The sequence below is a fragment of the Octopus bimaculoides genome, chromosome 24, assembly GCF_001194135.2.
Source record: "Octopus bimaculoides isolate UCB-OBI-ISO-001 chromosome 24, ASM119413v2, whole genome shotgun sequence".
In the NCBI taxonomy this organism is placed as follows: Eukaryota; Metazoa; Mollusca; class Cephalopoda; order Octopoda; family Octopodidae; genus Octopus; species Octopus bimaculoides.
The window spans coordinates 20,823,040-20,846,145 of NC_069004.1; the positions used below are offsets into that span (position 1 = coordinate 20,823,040).

General features: G+C 37.0%; 1 protein-coding gene across 3 annotated transcripts in view; it reads left to right on the plus strand.

Annotated features, from left to right (window-relative positions):
• Nucleotides 1-23,106, plus strand: part of LOC106876782 (sodium-dependent phosphate transporter 1) — a 204,552-nt gene that overhangs the window by 161,461 nt on the left and 19,985 nt on the right. For 2 of the 3 annotated variants that reach the window (XM_052976433.1, XM_052976432.1), the window contains exons 9-11: nucleotides 5,493-5,585; nucleotides 17,122-17,214; nucleotides 18,511-18,551. In XM_052976433.1, the coding sequence (XP_052832393.1) occupies nucleotides 5,493-5,585; nucleotides 17,122-17,214; nucleotides 18,511-18,551 (227 nt within the window). The remainder of the gene's footprint in view (nucleotides 1-5,492; nucleotides 5,586-17,121; nucleotides 17,215-18,510; nucleotides 18,552-23,106) is intronic. The other variant, XM_052976434.1, reaches the window with a different exon arrangement.

Sequence of the window (23,106 nt, forward strand, 5' to 3'; positions counted from 1 at the left end):
GAGTGGATTTGGTAGACAGAAACTGAAAGAAGCCTGTCGTATAAATGTATATATATATATGTATGTGTGTGTATATGTTTGTGTGTCTGTGTTTGTCCCCATCGCTTGACAACCAATGGTGGTGTGTTTACGTCCCCGTAACTTAGCAGTTCGGCAGAGACCGATAGAATAAGTACTAGGCTTACAAAGAATAAGTCCTGGGGTCGATTTGTTCAACTAAAGGCGGTGCATCAGCATAGCCACAGTCAAATGACTGAAACAAGTAAAAGAGTATACCCTCAAGCCTTCAAGAAGGTTATCCACATGCTAGAAATAACAGCCGAATCTCACAAAACTGCAATAACATAATGTAATCAATCTACTCACCTTCCTGCAAAGATTTCTTTCAGAGTAATTTTCCCTAGAAATATGACAAAGTAATTCATCTGAAATAAAAGTGGGTTTTTTTGTTTTTTTTTTTCTTAACTTTTTAAAAAACTTTTTGGGGATTTTTTTTTTTTTTTCATCAATCTACATGAGAAAATACGGAGATTAAGAATATGGAAAAAATAAACACAAATTTAAATTTAATTTTTTCAGAATCATAATCTGAAGCCAGTATGCTCTGCTGGATGAGTAATGTCAGTGTGCATACTAGACAGAGTATAAGTGCCTTGAGAGAAAAGTTAGACCTAAGAAGCATCAGTTGTGGTGTGCAAGAGAGACGACTATGCTGGTATGGTCATGTGGCAAGAATGGATGAGGATAGCTGTGTGTAAAAGTGTCACACCCTAGCGGTTGAGGGAAACTGGAAGAGGTAGACCCAGGAAGACCTGGGATGAGGTGGTGAAGCATGACCTTCAAACATTAGGCCTCACCGAGGCAATGACTAGTGACCAAGAAATATGCTGTACTTGAGAAGACCCGGCAGGCCAAGTGAGACCATAACCTGTGGCCTATGCCAGGGGTGTAACCAGCCCATTTAGGCGTACCTGTCTTTCATTGGATACTAAACTATGCTTGTGAAGACCTGTTGAGGCAAGTAAAATCGGAATCGAATCCAATGACAGCACCACATGACTGGCATCCGTGCTAGTGGAGCGCTAAGAGCACCATCCGAGCGTGATCGTGGGCTCCATGCCAGTGGCACGTAAACAGTACCATTCAAGCGTGATTGTTACCAGCATCGCCTTACTAGCACTTGTGCCGGTGGTATGTGGAAAACACCATTTGAGCGTGGCCGTTGCCAGTACCACCTGACTGGCCCTTGTGCCGGTGGCACGTAAAAGCACCCACTACACTCTTGGAGTGGTTGGCGATAGGGAGGGCATCCAACTGTAGAAACTCTGCCAGATCAGATTGGAGCCTGGTACAGCCATCTGGTTCGCCAGTTCTCAGTCAAACCGTCCAACCCATGCCAGCATGGAAAGCAGACGTTAAACGATAATGATGATGATGATGATGATTTCGCAAAGAAAAATATTTCCAGATAAAGTGAAAAATGAAAGGGTGGGGGTAATTGAAATTTTGAAAATGCGGTTTTTGAAATTTTTTTTCAGAACCGGATCCTCCATAACCAAAAACGTAGTTATGGAGGATTCATAAAAAAAAGATCAATATATATCCATTTTACTAGAAGTTATCACGGAAAAATTAGATCTTGTGAATTTTCCGAAAGTCCCCTCTCCAGCCCCCCAGGGTCGTCAGCACACATTTTTTTTCCATATTCGTTTTCTACATACTTGTTAACACTCACCAGGTTGGTTTATTATTTGTTTTTAGTTCCTAGGTCAAGATCTTTATATTGACTGCTGAAACATCAAGAATAAAGATTATAACCTAGAGATATCAACATCATCCATAGTAGATGTAAACACAATATATTATCCACCCAGCCATTTTACCTCTACTTTAACACTTTTCTGACTATATTTCTTATGAAATATAATATTATTCTTGATTCATTGAATTTTGAAAATAATCAAGAATTTGGTGGAATTTAGTAAAATAGTTAACTTTTGTATCATGGCACCAGGGGCGGCCTCACGTAGGTTGGTATCAGATGAGTTAATAGACATAACTAATTATGCATGATGGCTATTTCAGAAACAGATTAATGTTTGAGAAGATATTTGTAACTGGTGAAGGATGTAGATCTTGTCCTAAAGATATTCCAAACGCGACCATCTTGTGTATCTAAGACTACATTGTACAGTATATGCTTCTTTATTTAAGTTGGTGGGATGTGATTTGCAGGAAATGGGGTTACAGTTTTTAGTCAATCAAGCAACTATGTAATGCACCCCCTCCCCATTAGCTCAACTTTGCAGCTGCTGGTGCTTACAGCAATTAATTATGTACACCTTACTGCAGCATTTACTGAGAATTAAGTGGACTATTGACCTGAGATTGACTATCAACATGGAACATCTGATTGCTCTTAACACAGAAATATCTGTGACCCAAACATTTTATATTTATTCATTTTGCAGTATACACCCCAGCCCTTCTCTCTTCATTGCCCTTTTGCTTTCTCATTAGCTTATGAACATCTGAGTTTGTAACAGTAAGAAATAGTTTTGTGTGCATTTAGGGATGACACATGATACTTACAGTCAAAGCAAGTAAGTTTAAGAAGTGAAAGCCATATAACTGTACTGGTGAAATATGATTTTTGGATGTTGAGTCTCACGGAAGCAATGACAGGTGACCGAGACTGTTGTCAATTTGCTGTGCTTGAGAAGACTGGTCAGGCTTAGTGGAATCGTAGTTATAGCCAGTGCCAGTGATGCATAAAAGGCGCCCATGCCAGTGACACATTGAAGGCACCCGGTACACTCTTTGGGGTGGTTGGCATTAGGAAAGGCATCCAGCTGTAAAAACCAACCCAGAACAGACTGGAGCTTAGTGCAGCTCTCTGACTTATCAGTTCCAGTCAAACTGTCTAACCTATGCCAGCATGGAAAACAGATGCTAAATAATGATGATGGTGATACACCTGGATGGATGGATGCATGCATACATATGTACATACATGCATTACATGTACGTAATGAATGAAATGCCACTGATGTATAATTACCATTAGCATTTTTTTTTTGTCTATTATCTTATGTTGGTATGGGTTGGATGGGTTATCATGATCCATTTTATTTGTGATGTGGCTTGCAGAGTCCAATATCCTTGTTATAACACTCCTCTCTTTTACCAAACAATCAATGGAAGCCTTCATTACTTCAGATGAGGACTATATATAACCTGCTCCTGATCATTTATCATTTTGCAATATATCTATGTAAGAAATATCACTATGAATACCACTTGTAAGGTGGCAAGCTGGTAGAATCTCTAGCAAGTCAGACAAAATGCTAAGTGGCATTTCTTCCAGCTCTTTACATACTGGGTTCAAATTCTGCTGAGGTCGAATTTACCTTTCATCATTTCAGGGTCAATAAAATAAGTACCAGTTGAACAGTGGGGTCAATGTAATTAACTTACCCCAACCAAAAAATTGCTAGTCTTGTGCCATGAAGGACAATGATATCTCTTACAGTTAGGATAAGTTAGTATATATTTTGCAAATAGCTATCATAGTGCTGTTAACATTTAGGACTGAAAAACATATTGAATTCTCAAATACCATCTTTTTCCTGTTACAACAGTTATTTTTGACTTACATAAAACTTAACTTTCATTTCGGGGTAATTAGTAGAATGATTAATTAACACTTTTGAGACCATGTTTCAAATTAAATACATACAATATGTCTCAATTAAAATCATAAACTTGGATGAATTTAGTAAAATGAATTTGTCATTTATTCAGTTGGTATTTAGAACATAACTTTTTAAAGTTATGTTAAGTTACAAAAAAAAATATAGTTGGAAGTAACAAAAATTATGATCAGAGGTTTTATTTTAAATGTGAACACTTCTGTGAAAATATTTCTTCTATAACTATCAATGTTATGAATATTGTATATTGTAAATATTTCATCTATATGCAAATATTCATGCATATGCTTTGTATGTTTTCATATGATTAGATATATTAATCCTTTAGCATTCAAATTACTCTGTCAAATTTAATGTTTATTTATTTGCCTTGTTTTGAATTAATCATGCATCATCTCATTGCATTGACATTTTAATAGTACTATTGTTTAGTTTTTGAATGACATTGTAGGGTAGGTGTGACAAGCCTGATATGACCAGTTTGAACTTAAAACAGTAAAATTTTGGGGCCAGATATGGCCAGTTTAAATGCTAAAGGGTTAAAAGTGGATTGCTAGTTCTATAGGCAGTGTGGCCCCTGATAGTTAATGGAGATTACTGGATGTAAAGGGTTACATGGGAATACCACAATATTTTGTTAAACTGTATGTAACACGAGTCAACGACAGCATCCAAGATAGGATATGAATTGGTTCTGAGTAATCCTGACCTGTTTGAGGCATGGCTAAGAAATTTTGCAGCTAGTATTAGAATAAAACAATTGAAAGATAGAACAAGGTGGTCTGAAAAAGAAAACAAATTTATTTTTATAAAGGACACATAATGAAGCTTTACTGAAGTTGTTACTTATGGTCTATTGAAGACAACTGGAGGACAGTTTTGAATGAAAACCTAGTGTGATCTTAGGTGGGTTGGTATCAAGAGGATGAGTTAAGAAATTTGTTGTGTTGGAATATCAAGAGGATTTCTGAACTGACACATATGTGCATACAAACACACATACATATACACACACATGCACACATGATTTACAAAAGTTGGAAATAAATAGCAAATGGATCTTGAATTTATTTTTTAAAGTCTCATCCATTTTTTGTTGTTGTTGTTGTTGTTGTTGATGTCATTGTTTAGCAGATGTTCAAAAGTGTTCCAATCATGACTGTCCTGCTTTTTCAAACGTAATCATACAGGGGCTACATCCATCCAATGTATCTTTACCATTTTTAATATGGTATGGTATGACAGGTTTGGTTCCTACTTTTAGCACAGTATCTTTCTACCAAATTTCACCCACAAGATCCTGCTTGATCTAAAGTTATGGTAGGAGACACTTCAAGCATCACACATTGGGATCAAACCCAGAATAACATCTTGGATTGTAAGGTAAATTCATTCATTCTTTTTTTTTTCCATTTATTTGGATCCTTATTTTTTTGTCAACAGTTTTTACAAATCAATCAAGACTCAGTGATTTCTGGCATCAAATTGTTCATGAAAAATGAGGATTAAAATAAATGGAAGAAAAAAAGAAAAATGAATTTATCTGCCAACCCAATGGTTTTGAAATAAATTTCTTAACCACACTGCCATGTTTGAATAAAGGAAAACAGAAAAACAATTTTTTTGTTTAAAAAATCAAAATCATGGTAGCTATGAATCACTATAGAGAAATTTACGATAATCTTGTACAGTTGTTCTATATTTTGTTTATAATTTTACCTAATTTCTTACATTTTATCTTTTTTTCCTTTTCCTTTTTGCTTTGTGTTTCTCTTTTAGCAAAATGTCAGAAAATGTGCAGTTTTCGGACACCAGAGAACTCTACTGAAAACCTCTATGAAAAACTTCCTGCCAATGTGCCTGAAATAGAGAGTGAGCGCCCACCTCTCCTCCTCCTCTTCCTCCTCCCTCTGCTTAATTTAGATAACAAATTTAGTTGTCCCATTTCCATTAATTTCCTTTTCTTTTCAAAACTTTATATAACAGACGCAAATATATACACACTGGTAGTCTCCTGGTTCTGTTCTTACAACTACCTGTTAGTTAGAACAGTTTCATATAGTTTGTATCTAGTATCAAATATACAAATAGTATATATTAGCAAATAGTAAATATTTGACCTAAAACAATATAAACATTCTAAAACAGTAATGATAATGAAGATGATAATGACAATGAAATTAGGTAAGTTGACAAATTTATACAACAGCAGCCAAGTCTCCCTAGCTTTTAACTAAACACTCTGTAATCTAAATCACTGAGATCATTTGTGTGTATGTATGAATTAGATATATAAAGACTTTACATCATCATCATTTAACATCCATTGTCCATACTAACATGGGTTGGACAGTTTGATCAGGGCTGGTAAACTGGAGAGCTGCACCAGACTCCAGTCTGATTTGGCATGGTTTTCTATGGCTGGATGCCCTTCCTAATGCCAACCACTCTGAGAGTGTAATGGATGCTTTTATGTGCCACCGGCACAGGCGCCATTTGCATGACACTGGCATCTGCCACAACTGCAATTTTGTTCAGTTTGATGGGTCTTCTTCTCAAGCATAACATAATGTCAAAGGTGTCGATCATTGCTTCATGAAGCCCAACACTCAAAAGGAACTCAGCCACCTTCCCTCTGTGAAGCCCAATGCTTGAAAAGAACTCAGCCACTTTGCCTCTGGGAGGCCCAATGTTCTAACAGTACTCTACATGTCACTGGCATGCATGAGTGCCAGTTATGTGACACCAACATCAGCCATGACTACAATTTCTCTTGGCTTGATGGGTCTTCTCAAGCACAGTAGATTACCAAAGGTCTCGCTTCACTAGTCATTGCCTCTGTGAGGCTCAAAGTTCAAAGATCATGCTTCATCACCTTGTCCCATGTCTTCATGAGTCTACCTCTATGACAGGTTCCCTCCACAGTTAGAGATCGGTACTTCTTTACACAGCTGTCCTTGTCTATATGCATCACATCACCATACCAGTGCAGTCGTCTCTCTTGCACACCACATCTGATACCTCTTATGCCTAACTTTTCTCTCAAGATGCTTACACTCTGTCGAACATGCACAATAACATTATTCATTCACTGAAGCATACTGGCTTCATTACTTTCAAGACTACGCATGTCCTTGGCTGTCACAGCCCATGTTTCACTGCCATGCAGCATGGCTGTTTGTACACATGCATCATACAGTCTGCCTTTCACTCTGAGTGAGAGGTCCTTTGTTGCCAGCAGAGATAGGAGCTCTCTGAACTTTGCCCAGTCTAATTTTATTCTCAGAGCTATGCTCTTGGAACAACCACCTCCACTACTAACCTGGTCGCCTAGATACCAGAAGCTATCTACTACCTCTAGCTTGCCCTACTGGCAGTTGATGGAGTCTATTTTCAGCATTTATTGTACCTGTGCATCTTCCACATGCAAAAGCTAGTTTCCCTATTAACAATCCTCTGATATTTCTTCACCTTTTATGTGTCTAAAGCTTACACCAAGTGCATATTTTAGAGTTTCTATCTATGCCTTTTCTACAGATTGAGCAGGGCCATCTACCTGAATGGATTTGTGATTTGTTTTTCTTCCTACTTATAAGACTTTGGTTTTTGCTAAGGTCCTTCGATTCTAGACTTTGCTTCCATACCTGGAACTTCTCTGGTTTTTGTAGTGATTCAGCTATAAGAGCAAGGTCATCAGCATAGAGGAGCTCCCACAAGCAGCCTGTCTTAAATTCCTCTGTTATTGCCTGGAGGATTATGATGAACAAGAGGGGGCTGAGCACTGATCCTTTGGTGAACCCCTACTTGTATGCTGAATTCTTCACTGTACTCATTGCCAACTCTCACCTTACTGGTAGCATCCCTGTACATAGGTTGTACAGCTCTCACTAACCACTCGTCTATTCCTAGTTTCCACATTGATCACCAGAGAAGGGATTGGGGGACCCTGTCAAAGGCTTTCTCCAAGTCAACAAAGGCCAAGTACAGAGGTTTATCTTTGACTATGTATTTATCCTGCAGCTGTCTTACCAGAAATATAGCATCAGTGGTGCTTCTGCTAGACACAAAACCAAACTGCATCTCATCTAGGCTAACTCTCTCCCTAATTAGTTGGGCTATGACTCTCCATAACTTTCATCACCCGATCCAACAATTTGATACCTATCTAAGGCATTACCATTACCTTTGTAGCAGTTAACTAAGGTGCTGCTACACCAGCCATTGGGTATGACTTCTTCGTGAACCACCTGATTTACGATACAGGAGACTAGACCATAACCCACACCACCATTTCAGCAATGATCCTGATCGACCAGGGGATTGCCCTGTCTTCATTTCTTTAATTGCTTTATCTACCAAGGTAGCCGATCCCTCAATTGGGTTAACATTTGGCAGGCTCTCCTCCTCCCATTCATTCTCCAGGTTCAGCAGTCTTTCATAATGGCATTTCCAAGTCATTAAAAGCAAGTGTGCCATCATCTATGTGGGCATTTCTCTCCTGTGACATCACAATTTTCTCTCACATGCTGTCTTATAATCAGAGACACTTCGATTCTTTGATCCTAATGTCACTGAACGTAAATAAACTTCTTTTCTGCTTCTCCCTTGGCTAGTTATACCTGTTTCTTAGCTTCCCTTTTGGCCATTTGATACAGTTTCTTGCTACCCCCACTCTTCCAGTCCTTCCAAACCTGTTTCATTGCTCTAATGACCCAATCTACTGCATTATTTCACCACCACGTCACCTCAGTCTAATTGGGCCTTTGTACCACCCACAGATTTGGTCCATGGGACTTAGCAAGCTGTTCCACAGGAATTCCCAGTTGCCCTCTATGTCACAAGTTTTTAGCTCCTTTCTCTCATTAAATTTCTCAGTTAGGATGTCCCTAAATCTCTGAGCACATAAATGGTCTTTAAGCTTCCAAATCCTCCTTTTCCAGATTGTTCTGCTTCTTTGCATCCTTCTGGCATGGAGTCTAAAATCACTAATGACTAATCTATGGGGATACATTCTTCACCAGGGAGGTTCTTTGTATTTAAGAGCAACCATGCATCCCGCTGCCTGGTGAGAATAATTGATCTGGCTAGTGTAGCCATCTGATTGGTAAGTTATCAGGTTACAGATCAAAAGGTTATTCGCAACACAGAACTCCAGTAGCCTTGATCCCTCTTTGTTTTGGGAGCTAATTCCATGGCTCACATACATCATAGAAAATACCTGGGTGCCATCTGACATGCACATTGCGGTCCCCAGCCACGAAGATGAGATCCTTGTCATTTGTCTTACAGGTAGTCTGCAGAAGAATATCATAAAAGTTGTCCTCCTGTTCATTTGATAGGCCTGCTTGTGGATCATAGGCAGGGATAATAGATGCTATGCTATTCTGCAAGACTAGCCTGAGCTTAAGCACTCTAACACTCACTCTTACTACCTCTATGACCTTATCCACCCATTTCTCTGCAAGAAGTATACCCACACCACCTACCCCGTCACTGTTACCTTCCCTGAAGATTTTATATCTATGTGTCTTGCCTGTGTGGAACCTTGCGTCCCTTTCCTAGTTCTCTTGGATGCAGCATGCATCAACATGCCTCCATTCAAGCAGCTCAACAATCTCGCTAGACCTATATTTCAATGTGCCTACATTGAAAATGCCAATCCTGAGAACTAGGAAAGGGACGCAAGAACATGGGCAGGAAAGATGGTCTTGGACACCTGAAAAGAAGGTTTCAGTGATCATTTGGTAACAGACATGTCTCATCAGTTGGTCTCGCTTTAACCTACCATCATTCAAACATGTTAAAATTGTTGCCCCTATTGGTAGTGAATAGTGTTGTAAATATAAATAAGTCAATGTATAAATTAATTAATTATATAAATGATCTGCTGTTGGTTAGTCCATTATATATAGGGAGAAAGAGGTAGGTGGTTTGTTAATTTACTAATAATTTCCTAAGTATCATCTAACCTTTTGGTACATGCATTAGTGTGGGCGATTGTTGGTAGCAGAAAGAGGGACGAAGGTATGCAAGTCTTCTGGCACAGAAGCGAGGTAGAGCTCTGTAGGGGTTTCTGGTATTAAGAATAGGTGGTGGGGGCAGGAATGTGTGGGCACATCATGGACATGCAATGGCCAGTTTACTATCGTTGGGGAGAGAAACATGGCAACAGCATGAGACATGAATAAAACAAGAATGCATACAAATTTTAGAGAACAATTGCAAAAACATAAAACAGGGATGGAGAACTAAGGGTTTAGGGAATTACGGTTTGAAGGTTATTTGAAGAATTAAATAGTTACAGATTACAATAGTACATGTTAGAATTATGGGTTAGAGTGAATGAATGAATGAATGAATGAGATGATTAAAAAGCGAGAGAAAAATTCTTAGCTGTGCATATCACGAAACAACAGTGAATTATGCAGCGTGAAAGTCTAAGAAAACATGTGCTAAAGATCCTTTACAAGAACCACAGCTGGTAGTGATCAAATAAGATGGCCAGTTTTGCTACAGGAAATAAAAATAGCAGCAGTTAGTCATTCTGAAAAGAGAACTATGGCCAGATTACTTTTGTTGGGGAGAGAAACATGGCAACAGTGAGAGACATAAGAAAATAAGAATGCTTACAAATTTTAGAGAACAATGGCAAAATTTTATGAAGTAGGGACTAGTGGCATGAAGGTCTAAGAAAATATGTGCTACAGATCACAGACAAGCAATGGCCAGGTTACTATCATTGGGCAGAGAAACATGGCAACAGTAAGAGACCTGAGTAAAACAAGAATGCATACAAATTTCAGAGAATAGTGGCAAAAACATTATGAAACAGGGACAGAGAACTAAGACTTTAGGGAATCACGGTTTGAAGGTTATTTGAAGAATCAAATAGTTACAGGTTATGATAATACATGTTAGTATTATGGGTTAGAGTGAATGAATGAATGAGACGATTAAAAGATGAAAGAAAAATTCTTAGCATATCGCAAAACAACAGTGAATCAAGCGACGGGAAAGTCTAAGAAAACATGCGCTATGTAATATATGCAATACACATATTTGTATGACTGATTTCTCCAGCAAACACATATATGGTTTGTGTATGGCCAAGACACTTAAAATATCTAAAGGCTCAGTCCACCTGACTGACACTATGGAGGCAACTCATCATCAGTAGTATTGAAGCTTGTTGGTGATGTCAGCCTTGACTGAGCAGGCCTATATAATCAAACACATTCCTGTGTTTGATTATATAGGCCAATTCTTTTTGTACCCCACCCCACTTGTCATGCTTGGACATAAGTATTGGTTTGTTTATGTCCCCATAACTGGGAAGTTCAGCAAAAGAGACTAATACACCACCTTGAAAGTTTTAGTCACACAAATCACCCTCAGCACTTTTTTTTTTTTACAAGTTAGTAATTATTCTATTGGTCTCTTTTGCCAAACCACTAAGTTACAAGAATGTAAACAAATCAGTACCTTTTGTCAAACAATGGTGGGTGACAAAACACAAGCATAAAGACACACACACATGCATGAATAGATGTGTGTTTATGTGTGCTGTGCAGTGGGACTTAACCCAAAACCACATGGTTGCAAAATGAGCTTTTTAACCATACCACTGTGCCTTGTGCTTATGGTGTATAATAACAAAGGGAGAATACAATCAGTATTACCTCCTTTTAGGGGGATGGACAAACAGTGATAGAGACATGCTGCTGATTATATTAATAGTTTCCCAATATCTATTCGAAAAGAAAATTTTTTGTCAGTTTTTCATACCTTGTATTTCTAGACTTTGAAAGGCAAAAAGACACTGCAGGAGAGTCTCTCTGTTTATTTATTTTGTTTTGTTTTGTTTTGGTTTTTTATTTTTCTTATCGATTTTTCTTCTTCACACTCAAGAGTCTAACAGCAGTTGAGAAGAAACCTAGTTTAACACCTGTTATTACCAATAATGCATAAAATAATCCTAAGTCCTAGTTATTATTGGTAGTGTAAGATTGATATAATAATAATAAAAATAATAGTAATGTGGTGCATGTGTAAGAAATTGCCTGTTTATGTTTGCATGATTTTGTTTAATTTTTATGGGGTTAGGTGAGAAGTATGCTAATTTTTGTGTTTTTCAACATCTATACATCTATAAATGTGAAAAGTAGACTGCAACACTACTACTACTACTACTACTACTACTACTACTACTACTACTACTACTACTACTACTACTACTACTACTCATTACTAATCACTTACAGTCCCAATTTTTATTTTTTTGTTTCTGATCTGTAATGAAACTATATTTCTTTTAAAATTATATTAGTTTGTATTTTTTACTTTGTTTATATTAACTTTTTTTTGTTTTCTTTTCTGTTGTTATTGATTTTCATGATATGTTATTTATATCTAGCAATGATACCCGGTGTTACTCAAGTGTTGAATCAGTAAAAAAAACTTGTTCTTTTATTTTATTAAATGATTCATTTTGTTTTTTAATATGAATCTCTTATTATTTTCTTCATCATCTTATTCCATCCATTTTCTCCACCCACTATTCTTGAGAGGGTTATGTGGGTAGAGTCCTCAGATACCTGCTCTATAGAGTTCCACCAGAAGCAACCATCATTAGTCTCTCTGGCTGGATTCCTAAGTGTGACCAACTGAGACTATGAATATTATCCAACTGCCAAGAGATGTAATAACTGGAAGAAACGTTAGAATACCGGGCGAAATGCTTATCTGTGTTTTGTCTGCCGTTACGTTCTGAGTTCAAATTCCACCGAGGTCGACTTTGCCTTTCATCCTTTCAGGGTCGATAAATTAAGTACCAGTTACGCACTGGGTCGATGTAATCGGCTTAATCCCTTTGTCTGTCCTTGTTTGTCCTCTCTATGTTTAGCCCCTTGTGGGCAATAAAGAAATAAGAGGTTTATCTCTAGGACTCCCATTAGTTGACTTGACTTGAAAAATTTTCTTGCATTTTTTTTCCTGTGACATTCTAATCACATGCCCAACCTGGGGAAATTCCCTGATCTCCAAGCTATGCACCCTCTTATGTAATATTCTCCAGAGATTCTTCTGAAGAACCCCGTTTCTGCCACTTCTATTTTCTCTTGTACACTTTTAGTCATTACTCAACATTATTATATGCTTAATTAAGGTGTCAAATTGAGAGAGTCATTAAAGCATTAGATGAAATGCCTTGCAGTATTTATTCCAGCATTTTGTGTTGTGAGTTCAAATCACACTGGAGTCAATTTTGTTTTTCACCCTTCTGGAGTTGATAAATAAAGTACAGCAATGGACTGGCTGAAATGTTAGGGGCAGATAGTATGCCTTGAGTGTTTATTGTGACTCCTTGCATTCTGAGTTCAAATACTGACTTAATCTATCATAGTATAGCTCTGTAATCAGTCAGTTGGACTGAGCCTTTAGATATTTTAAGTGTCTTAGCCATACACAAACCATATATGTGTTTGCTGGAGAAATCAGTCATACAAATATGTGTATTGCATATATTATACAGCACATGTTAGACTTTCACGTTGCTTGATTCACTTTTGTTTTGTGATATGCTAAGAATTTTTCTCTCGTCTTTTAATCACCTCATTCATTCATCTAACCTCGTAATACTAACATGTACTATCGTAACCTGTAACTATTTAATTCTTCAATATTACACAACAGGGTGCATAGCTTGGAGATCAGGGAGTTTCCCCAGGTTTGACATGTGATTAGAAGGTCACAGGAAAAAATGCAAGACAAGTTCTTCAAGTCAAGCCAACTGATAGGAGACTTAGAAGTAAGCCTCTTGGTCAACCATTACATCTCCTAGCAGTTCATACTCTCAGTTGGTCACACTTAGGAATCCAGCCAGAGAAACTAATGATAGTTGCTTCTGGTGGGACTCTATAGAACCTTTAGCAGAGTCCACTCTGTTGCAAGCATTTAGGCCAGGTCTCCAGTTTGAGGAGACCTAGCATGTCTTAGAAACCTGATACAGATTCATGGACACTGCTTTACTCCTCTGATTAAAAAATTAAAAGAAAAACTCAGAATAATCAAGAATCTAAAGAGTGATTCACTAAAATAAATTTTGTCATTAATCTGGTGTTTTAGAACATAGGAGGATTTTACATAAAATTCTGATCAAGTGTTGTCAGAATTAGCCATAGTCTCGGTTAGGTTGGTATGAAAACAGTTAAGCCAAGTAGAACAATTCTGTATAGTGAGACTAAACTCTCCTCTCACCTAACAAAACCAGATATTATATGCACACACACATTACCACGGTTTCCTTAGAGTGACTCAGGCACAAAACGTGTAACTTTTGTCAGCAACATATATGAAGTGATGTGGAGTGAAGAGAATGAAAATAACTTTTTACACCGGAAACAAATTACATAGCTGATTCAACACTAATGTCTCTCCCAAGTGTTCATTTTCTTCTTCAGTTTCACTATCCACCTCTATTATTTAGATTTCTACTTTGCTTAGCTTGAGTATGACATGACATGCTGTGTCATTATGAAGTTTGCTTTGCAATCCTGTACTTCTGCATTCAATCACACTGCCTTCCACTTTGGACAAGGTATTTTCTAGCCTAGAAAACAGGTTCAAAGGAAAAAAGACCACATGTGGTGTAATTAAGCGTAAAGTAAAAAGAAACAAAGAAAATGCACACTAGGTATGAATGTAATGGATTTTTTTAAAAACAAATATATGTACAAACAAATGACTTGAAGTTATATTAAGATGTATAAAAATCATTATAAAAAATCATAACAATTTCGCTATAGGTGGTCACTGACTGTGAATTAACACAGGTTGTCAAGCAGTGTTGGGTATAAACATATACCTAAGTGAAAAAAAACTGGATGCAAGGGAAGTAAACAGTTTTGGAAGGGATGTAATTAATGTAAATACAATTACTAGAATTTAAAGTAGTATTTGAGATATATAAGGATCAGTGAGGTTATTTATATTAGTAAGGTTAGTAGTGTCCTATATTGAGTTATGTGTTCATGTTAAGTTGTGGTTGATCTTTATCAATAAAAGTTGCTCTTTATTTAATCTTTGCTGCACTAGGGTGTCCTAGGAACATTGATAAAAAGGAAAGATAAGGAAGTTTGGTTTGAGGTTCCTATACCTATGTGTTCACTAACCTATATCTGTCTATATTGTTCTTTATGATGTGTTGTTCTTCGTCTGAGGGACATTCGTGTTTGGCCAATATAGTGGTTTCTGCAACCTAAGCAGGTAATAACATAGATTAAGTTTTCAGAGGCACAAGTGAAATTTGACTTTATCTTAAATACTTTACCTTGTTTGAAGTGAAATTCTGAACCCTCAAACAAGGTAAATGAAATGAGGTGCCATATTTTTGTTGTGATACTTAGTATATTTTAAGTTCTAAATAGCCCATTATAAGATTGCAATCCTTGTAATGGGTTATTTAGAACTTAAAATATACTAAATATCACAACAAAAATATGGCACCTCATTTTATTGCTATTTAAAGGAGAACTGAAAAAGGTACCTGGATGATTGTTTTATACTTTAGAATGGTAGTATGGGAAAATTCCTCAATTTCAAAATAATGATCAACAATATCAATAGCAACATACAATTCACCATGGAACACAGCAATAAACAACTACCTTTACTTGACATCCTAATTAAAATAGTCAATAACCACAATGAATGGACATCTTTTATAAACCCACAGATTCAAGACAATTATTCAACTCATGCCACTCCAAACACATAAAAATTAATATACCTTATAATCTAATGAAAAGAATTTGTACCATAGTTTTGAATACCAATACCCGTGAACTAAGACTTCATGAACTTAAATTAAAACTAACCAGGAGACATTATCCCACATCATTAATAGACGGTGAGATTAAACAAGCAAGGAAAATCAACATACACACATTAAGGAAAGTGAACCGAAATGTCACACCAGATTTAAAAGTACCTCCCTACATCTCCACACATAACCCAAGAAACAATGAGGCATTCAGCATCATCCAAAATCTACCCATTCTCACTAGAGATAAAACAACAAATGAAATTTTGGTCTCACACAAATTTATCAAAAAAAAATACAACTGAAATCGTTGAAAAAACTATTAACTGGCGTAAAACTATATCCCTTAACAATGAAACCAGAAGTGGAGAAATGCAGGCGTCCCAACTATGGCACATACCCCCACCTTATGGAGGGTTCAGAATTTCACTTCAAACAAGGTAAAATATTTAAGATAAAGTCAAATCATACACACCCAAATGTATGTATATATGTGTTTATATATGCATACATATCATTATTGGATGTCAATTCTCCATGCTGGCATGGGTTGGACAGTTTGGCAGGAGCTGGCCGGCTGGAGAGTTACCTGGACTTCAGTTGTCTGTTTTGGCATGGTTTCTATGGCTGGATGCCCTTCCTAATGCCAACCACTTTATGGTGTGTACTGGGTGCTTTAAAGATGGCAATGACACGGGTGCTTTTACAGGGCATTGGCATGGTAGCTTTTATCTGCCCAGTCCTGTAGTTGAAAATTTGCCCGAGGTGCTGCACAGTGGGATTGAACCCAAGACTAAACGGTTGAGAAGCAAGTCTTTTAACCACACAGCTATGCTTTATTATGTGTCTGGTTTACTAGAGCAAGACAGACAGTTATTATGAGGATGGTGTCATTCACCACTCTCATAGTACTTGAAGACTGACAATGATTAATCGAGTGTCTGAAGAGATTCCATGCCTTCTTGTGTTATGTTCACATCTCTTTACGAGTTCAAATGTTGTTAATGTGACATCTTTCATATTTTGGGAGACTAGAATAAAGTACCATTTGTATACTAAGGTCATCTCTCTTGATCTGGCCCTTAAGTTTGATATCTTTATAAGTGAGGGCAGTGGGTGGCATTATCCATGGAGTGTTGGACAAAATGCTTTGTGGTATTTAATTATAACCCTGAGTTCAAATTTTGTCAGGGTTGACTTTGTCTTCTTCCATCTTTCAGTCAAGTACCAAGGTTGGTACTCCCTGTTAAATTTTTGGACCTTGTGCTAGTCTTAGAAGTTAAGCATGGCTGTTTGGTTAAGAACCTCACTTTGCAAGTACATGGTTTCAGGTTCAGTCCCGCTGCACAGTACCTTGGACAGATGTTTTCTGTCGTAGCCCCATCTTGTGAGTGAATTTGGTATTTGTGTGTGTCTGTGTTTGTTCTCCTCCTGCTTGATAACCAGCATTGGTTTGTTTATGTCCCTGTAACTTAGCAGTTTAGCATCAAAGACCAATAGAATAAGTACCAGAGAAGATGATTTTATGTTCAATTGTGTTGTAAGTTAATTTCATTTGCATTTTCCTATTTCTGTTATTTCTACTTTTAGTCCATGCAGGCGAAAACAAGCAAGACTATGTAACATATATACCTGATAATCCAGATCTCACAGAAAATGGAAATGGTGTCACAATTAAATCAGGTAAGAATTACATTTCCCATAAGGAGCTGTCAAATCAGTTATCATTGGTGGGTATTCTTATTTATTCTTCATTTCTTTTGGAATAAATTAAAAAGAAATAATTCACATCAGGATCAGACAATGCAGTGGTAAATGCTGGCATCACTTACAAACATTTATGAAATAAATATTAGTGATGGGAGCAGTATTACTACTGAATGGCAATCTTTAAATCCTACCAAACATAGATGTATTATTAGAATGTCAAATACTGTGGTATTTACCTTGAGAGGTCTTTTCATATAGACATATGGTGCTAAGATGAGATTCAACTGGTATGGATGCCAGAACTGCTAGCTGCCACAGAAAAAGTGCAGTAGACTGAAATCAAGTGATCTGGCAGGTCTACCACCCATAGCAGATGATTTTCAGCTGCTATACAATGTCTGTATGAAAAAACTTTAGTATAATATTTGCAAATTAACAATTTTAAAAATAAATAAAATAAAATGAAAAAATATATATCTGTAAAGCTAGAGCATCCCAATGCTACACATATATATATCTGAACATTTGTAGAGATGAGCCACATTTGGAATAAAAAATGCAAATTCTCCACTTTACCTTCAAACATTCAATTATGGAGAGAATCCCTTGATGAAGTGTGTGTGTGTGTGCTTGGGAACATGTCCATGTTTATGCTGTGTAACTTCGATCATGCCTCTTTCAATTTCATGTTTTTTGCATTAGAGAACATTAGTATAACATTTACAAATTGTACTGTCTCCGCTTTTCTTTCAAGCATTCAATTTTGGAGAGAATTTTTTGATGAAATGTAGTTCCATTGCTTTTCAGTATTGCAGATTGTCCCATGCACATTTGTAAAAGGGAAAAATTTTGAATTTTCTTATTCACCCAATCTTGCTCTCTGCAACTTTTTTTGTTCCTCTGGATGAGAAAAGTCTTTAAAGGAAAACATTTTGCTGATGTGGAAGAGGTGAAGAAGAAAAAAAAAAACAACGGGGATGTTAAAAAGTATCACTTCGCAAGAGTTCCAGGACTGCTTCAAACAGTGGAAAACGCATCTAGATTGATGCATTGCTTCAAATGGAAAATACTTTGAAGGTGATAAAAGTATAAATATTGCAAAATTTCTTTTGGGTACCCCCTTGTACATATATATATATATATATACTCTACATCAAACCAAAGAGTTTTATCTGTTTATTTGCATCATTGTCTCTCTATATATATGTATGTGTGTGTAAATATATATCCTGTTTACAAAGCCACTATATTTTATCTTTTTTTTAACAGATGTTGAAAATGGTGACTTGGCTGAGAATGGAAATTATGCTGTAAGTTGAGACAACTTTGGTTTATTTTTCTGCTTATTTCTTTATTCATTCTTTGTACATTGCTGTAATTGTCTAGATATTGAACTAATGTAATACATATACACTCATAACTATGGATGTTTGTATTATGTTAGGGTGTACGAGGTCTGATCAACAAGTAGCTAAAGCATGCAGAGTGAAGCCATTTGGCACAAATTGACTTTGGACTCTGCTATGCATGTGCATTAAGTTTTAACGTTCTAGCTCACTTCCACTGTTTACAGCAGTGCTTGGAAGGAATGTGTGTAGCATGTGATCATCCTATTGACCATGACAGATAAATTTGTCATGGCGATACCTGCTCAGAGGCCTACGTAAAGTTGCAGAAAGTGTATGGAGAGGAGTATATGAGCTGCAAACACAAGTGTAGGAGTGGTTCAAGTGTTTCCAAGATGGCTGAAAAAATGTTGATATTGATGAGACTTGCAACCAGCAGAACTGAGAAAAACATCATAGGTGTGTGCAGCTGTGAGTGGAAATTATTGAAACACCATCTGTGAGTTATCAGAGGATGTGCAGATTAGTTACGATTCAGTTCAGTCCATTGTCACTGAAGAATTGGGTATGAGATGCATGTCTGCCAAGTTTGTGCCAAAACTGCTTTCAGCTGACCAAAAAGACACTCAGGTTTCAGTTGCACAAAATCTCTTTGATCATGTCAAGAATGATAAAAACTTTTTGAAAACTTTGCGTAGGCCTCTGAGCAGGTATCATCAAGCTTTTGGCTAATTTGATACAGATTCTCTGCTCAACTTTCTGTCATGGTCTCACTGCAATGATCACACACTACACACCTTCCTTCTAAGCACTGCTATAAACAGTGGAAGTAAGCTAAAATGGTAAAACTTAGTGTGCATGTTTTATCTTCATTAATATAGCAGCAGTCCGGATACTTATTGATCAGACCACGTATATGTTGGACATGCTTTCTATGTACCTTTTTAAACTTTATGGCTATGTAGTTAAGATAATCATGTTCAAATTTATCCTGTCATAATGTTCAGTGTGTCTCCTTATATCAGCAGCAATCATAGACATTTTGCTCTCTCTCTCTTTCTTTCTCTCTCTCTCTTTCTTTCTCTCTCTCTCTCTCTCTCTCTCTCTCTCTCTCTCTCTGTGCGTGTCAGTCAGTCATGCTAAGGGTGGCGACCTCTCAAAGAAAGAACTCAATTGCAGAAATAGAAAAGTCATCTGTCTGATGATAGTCAGATTCTTTGAGGGTGGGAAAATATGAGCTGAGCCTATTTCTGTTGACATGTTATATCAATACACATGAATGACATGGCACAAGAGAAAGAAAAACAAAACAAAAAGGTGTCATATCTTTTATTTCTTTCAGTCAATTGGAAACCACTTTGAAACCGGACTGCTAAGTTATGAGGACATAAAGAAATCAGTACTTGTTACCAAGTGGTAGTGGCGGAGGTGGGGGGGGCAAACACAAAGATGTGCACATACATATGTGTATGTGTGTGTAGAGCATTTAAATTTGAACTGCTATTAGTTTCATGCTGTGGAAGAGATATATAACCAAAAACATACTATGTAGCCAAAAAAATACTAAGAAATATTAATAGAATTTTGGAGACTACTCAACTACAGTAATGAGCAAATAGTGGCAATGTTATAGATTGGTTTAGGAATACAAAAGATAAGCATTACAACTAGATTTACACAATTAGATAATGTAGATTTTTATCTTTCAATATCAAGATCATTAATGAATAAGGCATTTGAGTTTGCTAAAAATTATATCAATATTCACTATACAGACCTTTACTTTTTCATGAACATGTGAAAAACTCATCCCTTCAGTTTAGGTTCAGCACAAGTAAAAAAACATCTGAAACAGATAAATTGTTTGATCTCTTTAATAGGATTGTGTGACTTCTTATATTTGTGATCTAGTAGATCTCTTTATATTAGATACACAAATCTAAGTTCCCAGGCCATGACATTAGGCATATCTTATGGCTGATAAATTTAGTCAATTAGGTCTGAAAATGACTGTAACCACTAATCTCGCTAAAGTTGATTTCTTAGATGCTTTCTTATACCTAAACTTATTCTCTTATAAGCCTATCATAAACAATGTAAAATCTCATGTGTATACATAAACAGTCCTGTCACCTGCCCAGATATATATATATATATAAATATATCTTTCGAGCATTGAGCCTGACAGACGCAAAGTGACTGAGTTCCTTTCGAGTAATGGGCCACATGGAGGCAAAGTGGCTGAGTTCCTTTCGAGTGGGCCTCATAGAGGCAAAGTGACTGAGTTCCTTTCGAGTAATGGGCCACATGGAGGTAAAGTGGCTGAGTTCCTTTCGAGTAATGGGCCACATGGAGGCAAAGTGACTGAGTTCCTTTCGAGTAATGGACCACATGGAGGCAAAGTGGCTGAGTTCCTTTCGAGTGGGCCTCATAGAGGCAAAGTGGCTGAGTTCCTTTCGAGTGGGCCTCATAGAGGCAAAGTGGCTGAGGTCCTTTCGAGTGGGCCTCATAGAGGCAAAGTGGGTGAGTTCCTTTCGAGTGTTGGGCCTCACAAAGGCAAGGTGGCTGAGTTCCTTTTGAGCAGGCTTCATGAAGGTGAGGTAGCTGAGTTCCTTTCGAGTGTTGAGCCTCATGGTGGCTCAGTCAAACCATCCAGTCAAACCATCCAACCCATGCCAGCATGGACAATGGATGTTAATTGATGATGATGATGATGATAATGAAATTAAAATCAGAACAAAGATTTGCATATCCAAGTTTTGTTTTACAGTTAATCACATCTTTCTTTGTCAAGACCTATGCATGTTTCTACTGCAAGCTGGTGCACACTGTTAAATGTGCAACTTGGTGTTAATTATTGGTGCAGCTTCATCAGGGTCTGGTTTAAACTGTTGGTTGGATATCATCTGAACATCTGAAAAGAGTATAAGCTTGACCATTTTTATTCTCTATGGACACTATGCAGTCTTTATAAGGACCTTTGGATTTACCAAGTAATGATTAACCGAGCATAGTAAATTATACACAACTGGAGTTTCTCTACATTCACTGTGGTTAGCCAAACTGATAAGAGTGAATACGGTATATATATATATATAATGAAGAGTACCAGAAAGTATCACGATTGCTAGATGTAAGAGACAAAACAACTCAAAACTACAACAGTTATCACTTATACACACTGGTGAATTCAAAGAAACAAATAAATAGAAAAGCCAACTTACCAATAGTAAGTGAAAATCACACATGAGATTTGCCGATGTACTCATATCACATGATTTCGAACTCTGTGATAAACACTTAGTTCTCATCATTGAGTAATACTGCCAAGGGCTAAAGATATGCATGTCACCATGTATGTATTGGCCATTTGAATGCAACACCAAATTTAAAGATGAGTGAAGTGAATGAAATTATAAAAAATATATAAAGATATTATTATTAGTAAATAATAATAATATAAGTGGCTAGCAAGCATAAAAATAACCATAAAAGTAAAATTCTAGCAATGCTGGTACTATCTGGTACCCTTGATTATAAATTAGTATTTGTAGATATATATATATATAATTTTATTTAAAAGAGTTCCAACTCTGTCTCTTTTTTTTGTTTTATTTATATTCTTGTAAAATTAATGTGGGATATAGACTATGGAATACATAATATAAAAATAGATGGTACAATGAAATGAAGTATTAAATGTCTTATTGAATATATGAAATATATCTTATTGAATATATGAAATATTGAGTGTTCAATATAAAGAATTAAATATATAAAGGTGAACACGTATTTTCATACCTTGTGGTATTCATCAAGCCTTCGTCTGACAGACTGTAACAGTCTGTTACAGTCACTTAATTACACCACATGTGGTCTTTTTTCCTTTGAACCTGTTTTCTAGGCTAGAAAATACCTTGTCCAAAGTGGAAGGCAGTGTGATTGAATGCAGAAGTACAGGATTGCAAAGCAAACTTCATAATGACACAGCATGTCATGTCATACTCAAGCTAAGCAAAGTAGAAATCTAAATAATAGAGGTGGATAGTGAAACTGAAGAAGAAAATGAACACTTGGGAGAGACATTAGTGTTGAATCAGCTATGTAATTTGTTTTCTGTGTAAAAAGTTATTTTCATTCTCTTCACTCCACATCACTTCATATATGTTGCTGCAAAAGTTACACGTTTTGTGCTTGAGTCACTCTAAGGTAATGTGTGTGTGCATATAATATCTGGTTTTGTTAGGTGAGAGGAGAGGTTGGTCACCCGCACAAGAGCCAGTCCAGGGTCACCGGCAACGATCTCGCTCCAAAGATTTCATGTGTTGCCCGCACATGAGCCAGTCCAGGGGCACCGGCAGTGATCTCGCTCGAAAAACCTCATGTGTCACCCACACAAGAGCCGGCCCAGGGGCGTCGCCCGCACATGAGCCAGTCCAGGGGCACTGGCAACGATCCCGCTCAAAAGATTTCATGTGTTGCCCGCACATGAGCCAGTCCAGGGGCACCGGCAGCGATC